Source organism: Ictidomys tridecemlineatus, chromosome X (assembly GCF_052094955.1).
Source record: "Ictidomys tridecemlineatus isolate mIctTri1 chromosome X, mIctTri1.hap1, whole genome shotgun sequence".
Classification (NCBI taxonomy): domain Eukaryota; kingdom Metazoa; phylum Chordata; class Mammalia; order Rodentia; family Sciuridae; genus Ictidomys; species Ictidomys tridecemlineatus.
This window is the reverse complement of record NC_135493.1, coordinates 103794590-103808354: the sequence shown is the minus strand read 5'-3', so window position 1 is coordinate 103808354 and position 13765 is coordinate 103794590. Positions and strand designations below refer to the sequence as shown.

General features: G+C 31.6%; 1 protein-coding gene across 1 annotated transcript in view; it reads left to right on the top strand.

Annotated features, from left to right (window-relative positions):
* Il1rapl1 (interleukin 1 receptor accessory protein like 1) overlaps window positions 1-13765 on the top strand; it is a 1228987-nt gene that overhangs the window by 717522 nt on the left and 497700 nt on the right. Inside the window, exons 4-5 of the mRNA XM_021728996.3 lie at window positions 7821-8007; window positions 10609-10762. Of these exons, the coding sequence (XP_021584671.2) occupies window positions 7821-8007; window positions 10609-10762 (341 nt within the window). The remainder of the gene's footprint in view (window positions 1-7820; window positions 8008-10608; window positions 10763-13765) is intronic.

Sequence of the window (13765 nt, the reverse complement as noted above, 5' to 3'; positions counted from 1 at the left end):
ATTTAGAAGACCCAAAACCTCCACCAGACTACTTCTAGAGCTCATAAATGAATTCAGCAAGGTAGCAAGATACAATATCTATGCCCATAAATCATGCCCCTATACTCCAATGATGAATCTCTTCAGCTTCAATAAGTATCAATGAACAAATTCCTATAATACATTTTTATCCATGTGGCAACAGAAACTGGATTGTTCTGTAAGGGAGGAAGAGATGAAAATACTTAAAGTAAAAAGGAAGTTTCTTGTTTCTCAAAAATGTTACGCATAGAATAAATAAATGACCCAACAATTGAAATCCTGGCTATTTACTGAAAATAATTTTTCATCAGAGTGTTAATAAACATTCATAAATAAATGTTCATAGTAGCATTATTTATAACAGCTAAATTCTGGAAACAAACAATGCCATTGGTTTATGATTAGATCCACAAAATATATCATACCCAGACAATGGGATAACATTCAACCAAAAGAACAAATGACACACTGATGCTTAAAACAATATGGATTACCTTGACAGCATTATGCTAAGTGAAAGAAGTCAGAAATCAAAGTCACATTGTATGATTAAATTTATATGATATATCCAGAATAAGCATATTCCTGGAGACAAAGGAGATTGATCATTTCCAGAGACTTTGAAGAGGGGAGAACAGAGAGTGATTGCTAATGGGTGCGAGTTTCCTTTGAGTATGATAAAAATGTCTTAAAACTGTTATATGTACTAAATCCCACTTAATTGTACACTTCTAAATGGTTAATTTTATGTTTTGTACAGTTTATTTCATTAAAAATATGCCTCTTAAAATTCAAACAGCATGCAACTTGCTCCCTTATTTTATGTAAGAAGTGTGTATATTAGCAGCAGGTGCAGCTAAATAACTGGAAATAAATCAAGTAATTGCAGATTGTAATTGTCATGGAGACACTAAACAAAAGGTTAAAATGAATCAAGGTTGAAGAGTTCAGCCAAAGGCTTCACTAAAGAAATTATTTGTAATATGTGTGACCTTGAGCCCATGTTCTGGACCTCAGTTTCCTTCAGTGACATGGTTTTATTCTCTCTCCCTATTTCCACTCCATCACTCATGAAGTCTACAGAGGTCAGATTTAAAGGTGCTCATGCTCAAGAGTAATTCAGAGAAATACTGCACTTGAATTCTGTATGCTAGGACCTCCTTAATTCTAATATGCCAGGAATATGAGACTAGAATAATAAAAATGGTAACTTTATATTGATCTTTTGTCAACAAAGAAGAGAGAGGGAAAAAAGAGATAATGATTTTAAATTTACAGTTAGCAGAAGACTGTAGATAGAATTCAACTCACCAGTTAAATTTAAAAAAATAGAATTTCAAATGTGAAGGCAATAAACAAGCATATTTAGGTCTTAGCAGCTGCTCAATGGTTTCACTCTAATCTTTTCACCAAGGGCTGATTTCAACCACAGTTAAATCAATAGGTCCTTCAGAGCTCTTCTGAAAAGAAAAACTAATCCAAACAAATCTAACATTTAGTGTCAGTAGCTACAAGCATAGTGTGTTTAAGAAAGATAAGATATAAGAGAGGGGCCATGTGCATAGCTTCAGGCATCACCATAAAACTGATGAAACAATAAAAGGTGATGGGGGATTGGAAGGTTTTAAGATTGAAATAAAGTATCAAAGTGCATTTAAGGCTTAAAAAACTTTAAGACACTAACTCCCTATCTAACCTTGACATTTTTTATTCCCACCACTTTGTTTTCACAACTAATAATTAGACCCTATGGTCAAATTTATGGTGAAGGATCTGCCTTCCAGACAGTTCAGTTTTACTGAGGTCTCTGGTAACCAAGTTTTCAGATATGTTGTCCTCTATGGTGTTTTTCAGTACCCAAAGGTTTGTGACACTTCAAAAATCTTATGTGTTTTTATTGTTATAAAAATCAAATATGTGACGTGAATAAAGACCAGTGAATGTTAGACAATATAAAATGTAGAAACAGACCAATGTAATCCTTTGAAAACACTGATCAAATCTGACTTCCTTACACAGCACTTCATGAAGTGAGAAAAGATTGTCAAACATTATGGAAATGTTATTATTTCCCCCTGAGGACCAGGGAATTGACATAATATACAGATCAAGTGTTTAGTGATACTGTTACAGGATATATTTCAAAATCATGTTACTGATAATTCTGTTAGAGGAAGAGAGAGAGACACCAAACATTATGCATTATTATGCATAGGGGGAGTGATTACAGAATAATTTTAACTGTGCTCTACTAAGGTATTTCATAGTATGGCTTTTAATAAACTTTATCAGCTAATCAGATATACAGAATTTTCATTCCCACACATAATTTTCTTTGTGACCTCCTGCCTGCACTTCAGGAATTTCCACATTGTGATCTGTACTTGTGTGCAATGTAGTTCTTCTTAAGAAATGAATTTTAAAATCTCTGGTAGCTCCCAAGTCAGGATTGTCCTCTATTTCAAAGTAGCACACTGCTGAGAAACATAGGATCTCAGTGTATTGTACTGACTTCTAGCATCTATACTTAAAGCAATTATTTTAAATTTTATTTTTGTGTCACACATTGGTTTCTTCATTATATCTAAAAATAAATGTTAGCTCCCAATATCTGTACTGGATTTCAGGTTAGACTTTTTTTCTTTTATAAGATAGGATTCAAAGCCACTGCTTTCAAAAGCCAATTCTTTTACACATACATAATATTATATATTAGTGGAAAGAGGTGATGGAATCATGATATTTCATTAACTGCCACTTGATCCCTTTTAGCCCTTATTAGATTTTGGGAACTTTAAGGACCTTAAAAGAAATTTAAGCTAGATCATATTTTTTCTTTCTCCTGGAGATATTAATTTTGGAGTATACAATAATATAAAAGCAGGTACTAGGGATAGTAATTGTTTTTTTTTACTTTTAAATGCTAAATATATATATATATATGTATATATATATGGACAATGAATATTTGTATACATATAATATATATCATAATTGTGTGTGTGTGTATATATACACACACACACACATATACATGAAAAATATTTGTGTGCTAACCCACTGCTAATTCTTTCCAGTAGCATATAGAATAGACCAATGAATTCAATGTTAAAGATGTGAATTCTAATCCTACTTCTGCCACTAACTAGATTATAGATCTGGACAAATCATTGTCTTCATTAGGCATCGAGTTCCTCAAGCCATTGAAAGTAACTGTATGGGAATTATTTGTACAATATGTTCTGTATATATGGTATATGCTGGTGGGTTACCCTTGTCAGAGAAAACTAGATTTTTTAAGTCCATATAAATATTTTCTTCATGGGAAACAGTAATTGATTGTCAAGTCTCAGTTATAAATAAAACTTTTCTCTGTACACATGCATGTTCTGTCTCACTAGCCATTTTAATAAGCATTGAAATCAGCACTCATAAGTTTTTGCCTAGACTGCAGCCCATCTGTTATAAACAATAAAAGCCAACTGAAATATGTGCTAATGATTTTACCCTAAATCCTGTAGGAGCATTCTCCTTACCCCATTTACCCCATTCCACACTATTTCCCTGAAGGCAGAGAGATGTAGCAGTCATGCTACAAGTTGGATGATGGTGGAATGCACTCTTTGTTTTGGGAGTGTGCAAATTCCCCTCAGGGAGAATCACATGTTTATTAATGTGTCACAAGATGCTTGCTTCTTGTTAGCTCTTCTCAATAAATAGGACTATAGTGTTGGTTGAATTCTACTTTATTTTTAGATATTTAAATCACCTTCTGATGAACAGAAACAGTAAACAAGTATTAAAATATTGAAAGCAATTTGAAAATAGTGATATCTTGGGGAGTATGGAATTCCAAACATTACCAGACAGTGGTAAACAGTCATCTCACTGGGCTAAGGAACAAAAGTAAAAAAATGAGAATACCTAAGAGTGCTCATCTGGTATCACATTCTGATGATTAGGAGTTACTTCCATGTATAAAAGAGAAAGAGGCAATGGCTGGCTTGAGGAGTCCACATGTTTCTTTAACTTCAGTCATTCTTGTCCAATCCACTCAGATAGCCCAAATGAAAAGTATTAGAGCTTTTCTGTTTTGCTATACTTCATACTAATTATACACACAAAAAGCTGAAGATATCACATAATGATATTTTCTAATCTACCTCCTGAACAAAACACTGTGTTGCTATACTGAAGAATGGAAATATAAAGAAAATGGAAATAAAGAATGCAGTTCTGATAGTAAGATCTCACACTTACTGAGTGCTCACTATATGACAGGCACTGTTCTAATCTAATATTTTACAAGTTCTAACATGTTTGATTTCCACAGTAGCCTATGGTGTCTTTAGCATTATTTTCTAGTTATAGAGATGAGGAGAAGGAAGCCTAAGGATCGAAGAAACATTCCCTATTTTTCAAGAATAATCAGTGATTGAGCTGGAATCTGAATCGCTTCAGTTGGGCTTTGTCATTGTTGTTCCTAACTCATCCCTACCTATGTAAAAACATGCCTGATATTTGATACAAGGAGGTATTATACAATAGACAAATTAAGCAGTCATTTGAGGAGAGAGAAACCCTAAGATTTATGTGAAAGGTTCCACATTAGAATATACTTATTTATACATTCATAAGTGTCTTAGAGTTAATAACTTCACTTAAATAATTATTATTTCTGAAAAAGTATAAGCTTACAATGAGCTTGGAAAGAGTATTCTCTAGTTTGTATTGGAATAAAATTAATAAATAATGCATGGGTAATATTGACTGCAACCCCAGAAGGGATATGTTTTTCAATTGAGTGTGAAGCTCAAACTCAAATTTAGCACACTTTCTTTTCTCTTAAAGCTGTTTCTTTTTCAGTATTTTCCATGTTGAAAGATTGACTCTACCTTTCATATACTTAATTGAGAAAAATATCCATCTTTCATGCCTTTCTGTTTCCTCTCAGTTGTTTTGATTTAACATCTTAAATATATTTTGAACATGACCCTTCCTACCCCAATACAAATTACCTTTTTTGAGGGTTGTCATTTTTTTCCTAAATGAGTTTATTGCTTTCCAATTGGCCTTACTGCATTTAGTCTTCCTTCCAATTCAGTCTATTTTTTCTCATTATTTGGAAATAGTTTTCAGTATCCGTATTTCATCATTTCCAAATATAAAATCCAAACTCTTTGAAGCAGCTTACATGAGTTTCAGTCTTGCTCTTGTGCAATCTTCCAGTCTCAAGTCTTTTGTAACTACTTTATACTCTAGCCATATCACGTTATTTGCAATTCCTTAAACATATCCAGTTGTTCTATACCTTCTAGCATCTAAATATACTATTGCCTGAAATGGCCCTCCTCAAAATTGCTAAATTCTTACTCATTGTTTAAGACAATCCAAGTATCACCATTTATGAAGTCTCATTGTTTGTTTCCTTGAAACCACTTTGGTAATATATATGTTTTGTAGTGTATATCACATCAAATTTTTCAATTGTTTTCTTTATTTTTTAAGAGAGAGAGATAATTTTTAATATTTATTATTATTATTTTTTAGTTTTTGGCGGATACAATATCTTTGTTTTGTATGTGGTGCTGAGGATCGAACCCGGGCCGAATGCATGCCTGGCGAGCGCACTACCGCTTGAGCCACATCCCCAGCCCCTCAATTGTTTTCTTATATATATTTTTTCTTGAATTTTGAAAGGCTGAGGATAGGAAACATCTTCTCATTCTTGCAAAGTCCCTAAACTCTCAGGACTCTTTTTGGACTTCTGAATGATATTCTTTAATGGTTAATTGTTTTACCTATTAAATACTTGAGATCTACTTATAGGCCAGAAAGTATAGAAAAATGGAGATGTGTACCTTTAAAAAGAATCTTCTAATTTTTCTAAATATTCTTTGTTACTCTAACACTAAATAACTAATTTATTTTCTGGTCATTCTCATATTTATTTAGCATTATTAGCATTTAAGCAAAGCAAGGATCTAAATCAAGGAGCTGCTTAAATATCAGAGAATCTTGACTTCATAAGGAAGAGGTCCATTTACACAGATGTGGAGGAAAAAAGGAATCACCATCACTGAATACCTATGACAGGATTTACAGGGTTCTATTAATACCCCATGTAATACTCAAATAAGTACTGTCCTTCACCCCACCCCAGGCTCAGAGGAGTTGAATAAATTGCCCACTTTTACAGAGATAATAAGCAACAAACAAAACTCAAATAACAGAAATTTGATGGCCAATTACATAAATTAGCAGTTGGACTCTTACCAAATGGAGAGTTCTCTACCAGACATTATACCTGATGTTTATTTATTTCCATTGTCCAGCATCATGCATAAAACATTATCAGTGTTCATTGAATGGCCACAGACTTACATAGCAAGCATAAGTACTGCAATTTACACATAAATTTCACTCATTAACTCCTAATTCTTCAAAAAAATATTCCTATTCTCACTTATCCAAGTTATAATATTGACTTTGGAGCCAGGAAAGAAAAAGAAATGAGGTGCTGAATTAGTGACCCAATTGTGTAGAATATGTCTATGAGCAAAGAGTTGTTCTTATAATACTTTAGAATGCTTCTCTCTGACAACCTGAACTCCAAGTCTCAAGCCAAATAAATATGGATGGGGAAAGATTATGATTTCACAATACTATTTTGGGGGGGGCACTCAAGCACTGAGCCCCATCCCCAGCCCTATTTTGTATTTTATTTAGAGACAGAGTCTCACTGAGTCACTTAGCACCTCGCTTTTGCTGAGGCTGGCTTTGAACTTGAAATCCTCCTGCCTCGGCCTCTGGAGCTGCTGAGATTACAGGTGTGGGCTACCAATCTTGGCCCTTACTTTTTGTTTTGGGAAGTATACTAGGGATTGAACTAAGGGTGCTCTACAAAGGACCTACATCTCAAACACATTTTCTTTTTATTTTGATGCTGGGGATTGAACTCAGGGCCTTGGCCATACCAAACAAGCACTCCACCACTTAGCCACATTCCCCAGATCTAAAACACATTTTAATTTTTATTTTGAGGTGGGGTCTTACCAAGTTGCTCAGGATAGCCTCCAACTTGCAATCCTCTTACCTCAGCCTCCTGAGTACCTGGCATTACAGATGTGCACCACCATGCCTGGTTAATTTTTTAGAATATTTTTCTGCCCAGTCTCAATAAAATTTCTTACTAGTAAGACAACCAGTAATACAAGTCTTGAGCAGCATTAATCCTGCCCTTTTATTGTACTTAATAGGTCTGTTTTCAGTGCTGGGCTTGTGGCTCAGTGGTACAGCACTCACCTAGCATATGTGAGGCCCTGGGTTAGATCCTCAACACCACAAAAAGAAAAATAAATAAATAAAATAAAATTATTGTGCCCAACTACAACTAAAAAATAAATATTAAAAAAATAGGTCTGTTTTCTACTTCTCTGTTGAGTTTGCCAATTTTAGCATAACCCAAAGCTTGACTTTCTTCCTGACCTAAATATTCCTTTATTCCTTTTATCTTCTAGAAAAAATCTCCATTAAATACTTTTCAAACTGAACCTGGATATAAAACAAAACTTTTTTTTTTCTGGCAAATATAAAATATACAGTTAGCATTACAGGACCAAGTGTTGTTTAGTTACATAACAAGAGGGAACCCTGAATAATATGCCAAGAAAATATAAAATGAGTTAAACAATGGACTTTCTCCTTCTTTTTTTTTCCTGAGTGATTTAAACACTCTGTGTTGGCAGCACTTGATTTTTGTTCACAGTGGGTCACCATATTTATTCTGTTTGTTACAGAAACTCCACTTACTGTATGAAAGTATCCATCTCACTGACAGTGGGTGAAAATGACACTGGACTCTGCTACAATTCCAAAATGAAATACTTTGAAAAAGCTGAACTTAGCAAAAGCAAGGAAATCTCATGCCGTGACATAGAGGATTTTTTGCTACCAACCAGAGAACCTGAAATCCTTTGGTATAAGGTATGGATCGTGAATGAATTTATTGCCTATAAATAATTTAATGTGTATCTTATTCTGGATAAAATTGATAAAAATTAAGTAGGTATGATATAATTCAGTTCTATTTTCCTAGAATGCTACAGCAAGTTGTGTTGGTCATTTTAAAACTGTGACTTTAATAAACAGAATATTGGTTAACATTTGTATTGGTATTCTATTATAATAAGTTGCTATTTTTAGATCTTATTTAGGGACAATTCTTTAAATTCTGTTATAGGTTGATAATTTCAGGAATTAAAATATGTTGAATATTGATTTAATAGCTCTTCATATTAGCATTATAAAATATCCCCAAACTAGGAGAAAAATAATTGATTTACTTTTGTGATAATATGATATAATAATTTTAATTGGATTTCCTATTTAATGAATATAACATTGTCCAAATTCTAATCTAATCTAAATGTATATATAAGCCTACATATTTAAAAGAAATAACATCTGAGAACATTTTGTACCATTATAAAAATAGTATTAAACTTATTTTCTTTAAAAACAAAAAGAAACTTTAAAATCAAAGACAGTATAATCCAATCCCCTTTTTCCATATCACATCAATAATATTCATTGAAACTCCATAATTTATTACACTTTTAAGCTTATTTATGCCATGTAAGAATGTTTTTTGCTTTGGATGTACTAAACAAATAGAGTATTGATGTGAACATTGTATGGAATATTTTATCTGTGTATTAAAGATTCCTCATGTTAAATTTACTTTGTCTAACTTGCTAGAAGTTGGACTTGAGGAAACTGGGCCTCTTAATAACTAGATCCACAAATGTCAGTCTCAGAATAGGATCCCTCATAACTGATTGCTCATGAATTCAAAATCTGTTAAAAATAAAGCAAGAAAAAAAACCCTTGAACAATTTCAAAAGGATTTTGCCAAAATTAGCAATGCTCTTCTCTGAGTAAGATTTAATTTTGATTCTTTATAATGGGCAATGGAGAACTCAGAAGATCAAGGGAACAGTTGACAATTTTTTCGATTTGTCCCTTTGTTTTCTATTCCTAGAGATGTTGAACAGCACTCAAAATTAGCAACACTGATTTCTGTTCCTGTGGGAATGTGTTTTTTTTTTCATTTATTTTTTTCATTTTTATATTTGAGTATTTCTAATTCTTGATACTTAGAAGTTTTCATGCCTTCAAAAGGCAAATTGTGAACAAGTCCTGATGACTGCTACAAGGGGAGTGGTATTACAGAAATTAGACCCAAGTTCTCTCAAACCAAATATTGTTCTAATCCTATGTCTATGTGGTCATTCAGCTGCTAGATACATAACTAATAAATTGATTTTACAAGTTCTATATATTTCATCACCTTCTGTAAAGAGCATCTCAAATTTTGCTGAAAGATGAGAGGCTATATACACTGACACACATTTGATTTAAAAATAACTGTGTTCATATTGGTGCTTTAGTCATGTTTCCACCATCACCACAATCATTTTGACCTCAAGCTATAAAGACCATAATCATTGGTAGAGATACATTTATGTAGAAATTAAAAGTCTTATATTTCAGATTATATTTCCATCATTAGGATTTGACATCTATAGTCTAAATAGCTGAGATTGAAAGATGAATGTGAAAGTAGAATACTATGAAATAATTATTCTGGCTAAATATAGATTCCATAATTCACCACAGGATTTATGCAGTTTTGACAACTTACATAACTAATGTGAACAATAGAATGTGTATTTTGATATAAAATAGCTGGATAATTGCCTCTCACAAGTATACAGAAGCATTGAGCCACATAAAATCATGACATGCAAAAATTTGATCTGGCAATAAAATTTTTTACAAATAGTATTTTCTTTCAATAGCATCAAAGGTGTTAAGCTTTTTAATTTTTTCATCCTCATTCCATTGATTTCAAATCTGGCTGGGGGATATGGACTTTTGTTTTGGCAAAAATAGAAATCTCCTGAGCCAATGTCATTATAATCCAAAGCTTAATTCAGAAACCATAATTTGGTAGGTCTATCAAAGAGGAAAATAGATATTTATGGGAGTATAAAACCCTGGCATAAAATGTTGGCTATATCTCTAATGGATTATAGAATATACATGCTATGAAGAGATTTTATTTTTACTAAATTAAATATCATTTCAAATATTTGTACATTCATATATTTAAACTATTTTTATAATTTAAAACTTTATACTTTTCATTAAAATAATGTATTTTGTGTTTTCTCTTATTAATATCAGTATGATTAATTTCATAAACATCAAATGTTAAGCATTTACTTTTTAAATTAAGTTAGGAATAATGAACATATATGTCTTTTCTCATAATTAATAAATAAGTACATACCTAATGTAGAGATGCTAAACTTACTAACATGCCTCTTTCTAAAAATACTGTTTTCAAATTAAGGTATCTGATTTCCCAGAGCTTTAAAATCAGAATGAAACTATTTAACATTAATTTCAAAAACTTTTGTCACTTAAAATTATAAGTTTATAAATTACCATTATAGTGATTTAAAGAACCTTATTTTTCAATACTACATGTACTACCCAAAGTTTATGTTCTTTATGTAGGAATGTAGGACAAAAATATGGAGGCCAAGTATTGTATTCAAAAGAGATACCTTGCTTATAAGAGAAGTCAGAGAAGATGACATTGGAAATTATACCTGTGAATTAAAATATGGAGGCTTTGTTGTGAGAAGAACTACTGAATTAACTGTTACAGGTAATTACAGTTTTTAGTATTTCATTTGCAAGTAATGAAATTATAATTTTAAGTTAAATTTGGGGCTACATATCGATTTTTTTAATCTATGCTATGAAAAAGCACTCAAATCAAATGCTAAGTGGATTCCTATAGGTGAAATTTATTCCTACTTGCTTTTAAATCATCTCATGCTGCAATACATTTGAAAGGTTAAAGAGAATGTGTTTAGGGAATTATAGAAATGCTAGCTTTTTAAAGTACTTGAAATAATGAGTTTACAATTTCAGAAAATTATGCTTATATTTTGTAGTGGTATCATTTTGGGAAACATTTTCTAGAGTGATGAAATTGATGTATGAAATCTACCTCTATGTTCTGTTTTATTCCAAATTAGAAAAACCATTTTTCTCTTTTCTTCATTTATCTCTCTATAAATCTGACATATGTGATCTTATGAACTGGAGGTTGTAGGTGTAGTCACAAAATAATTACGTAAGAAGCATTACCTAGCATTGTTCCTGTATTTTGTTAAAGTGGGAAGACGTAAGAACAATTTTAAGAACACTGTCTATAGTCATGAATCTACATCTCACTTGTCTCGTGATCTTGGTTGAATCACTACAATCTTCAGAATATTAGTTTTAAATGTATAAAATGATGTAACATCGGCCTTATTTAAGAGAGGTTTCTGCAAGGATCAAATGATGTAAGTTACTATGTATAAATTAAGTATGTAAAAGTAGGATTATACCAAAATGTTCATAATTTTGGTTGTGAATACAATTGTATTAATAATTTTCTTCACTTTATTGTAAAACCACTTTCTAAAAACAGTTCCATATGAAAATGCCAGGATGGGGGTGATAGGAGCAATATTGAGTAGAGAAAGACATTATTTGAGAATTCTTATTGAGAGAAATGAGTGATGACTTTTTTAGTATGGTCATATTTATGAAACACATTTAGAAAATCATAAAAACATTAATTTAAATCAAAGAGGCTTTGATTTGTTTATTGATTCACATAAAATAATTTTCCTCTATACAAAAATGTTTTGTGATATAGATCTCATAACAATCACTTTCTTTTAAATCACCAAGTTATGATATATTAGCTGAAAACTACTTTTGGTTTCATGGAATTTAATTGATGAATAATAATTATTTTTATATAAGGAAATTTTAATTAAATAAATAAGGTGCTCTTTGGCAATACTTTTTATAAATATTAGACATAGTAAACAACTTACACTTGCAAAATATGATAGAGTTGAATACAAAAAACAAATTTAATTTCTGATTTGTATTATGTACCTACCATAAACATGTCTATAACTTGCAATCATTTGGTTTTCAGTTTTGTTGTGTTGAATAGTGTCTGTATAAGAAAATTCAAATCAACACTTTTATCATTTTACCTTTATTTTGATGGGCCAATAGAAAATATATCTGGCTATACCTTAAATATTGAAGATTTTTTTCTATTCATTATTTTACTCTATTTATACTGAAGAATTTTTTCCAAGCAGTAGGAATTGAGGCAAACAAATTTTAAAATATCAAGGAACAGATACATTCTGAATAGAAATAATAAGCATTTCTAGTGTTTATTCTTCTGAATGTAGAATTCATCCTTGTTAAGCACATTGTTTTCCTTTCCAGAAATACTATAACTTTTAATCATTAGCTATATGAGACAAATAGAAAGTGGATATTCGGTCCCAAAAGGTCAAACAATTTACATAAGGCTTAATTGGTAGAACCGAGAACAGAATTTTTCTATCCTAAATGATATTGAGGAGCACTATACTCCTAATCTTGGTTCAAAATTTCAGTTTTTCTCATAAGAAAATAAAGAATATTTAAATCCTGACATCCAAGAGAAAATTAGTAAATGTTATAATGAAAGTTTTCTTCAACTTATTCATTCAACTTATTACCATAATTCCATATTAAATAGTATTACTGGTGACACTTTTGGGCAAACAGATTACAAAGTTCATTTTGAGTACATATGAGTCTCTTAGTAAATGGAGAACTCCATACCATAGAATTAAAATACTATGTATTAAAATGCATTTTAGGAATTAACAAGGACATTAAGAAGATAACATTTAACATTGATTTAAATGGTGTGATTATATAGCACATTTACTTTATAACTAAATTATATAGTAATACTTAAGATATAAATTGTGTCCTTCAGTAAAGCAACAAAGGTAGAAAGTTCCTGATGAAGAATCAATTTATTTTTTATCTTGGTTTTCTGTACATCATTGTCATATCATTATGTTGTACTTAATATAAATGTTATTCCAAGCATATCATTAAGTTTTAGTGGAATTGCATTAAGCTGATGATAAATATTTTAAAGTTTGTTGGAACATCTCTTTAAAAATAAAAAAAAATTCTATATGTGGAAAGGAAATTTCTGGCTAAAGAGTCTAAATGTGCAGGGTGCAGGAAATATTGTTAGGGATAATGGCTGGTTCTTCCCTTATTGAAAGTATATCACATGTAATGGAATAATAAATCTGCCCAGCATTTTGGGTACTTCAAATATTCTTATATTTAAAAATTAAAATTTTCTCAGGGTCATCTCTACCCCCAACTGTCTTTTCTTTTTTTTTTTATAAAGAGAGAGTGAGAGAGGAGAGAGAGAGAGAGAATTTTTAATATTTATTTTTTAGTTCTCGACAGACACAACATCCTTGTTGGTATGTGGTGCTGAGGATCGAACCCGGGCCGCACGCATGCCAGGCGAGCACGCTACAGCTTGAGCCACATTCCCAGCCCCCCAACTGTCTTTTCTAAGTCTTAACTATACTCAAGTTTTTACTGTTCTGCATATATGCTTCCTGTGAACCCTTACTCATACTGTTTTTCCATTGGAAGGCTTTTTCTTCCATTTGATCACAGGACTGATGTTTATGCTTTCTTCAAGGCACAGCTAAAATGTTTACCTCCTCTTTGAGGCAAGCAGTCCTCACTTTGATGACACTTTTAGCATCCTATTGTGGCA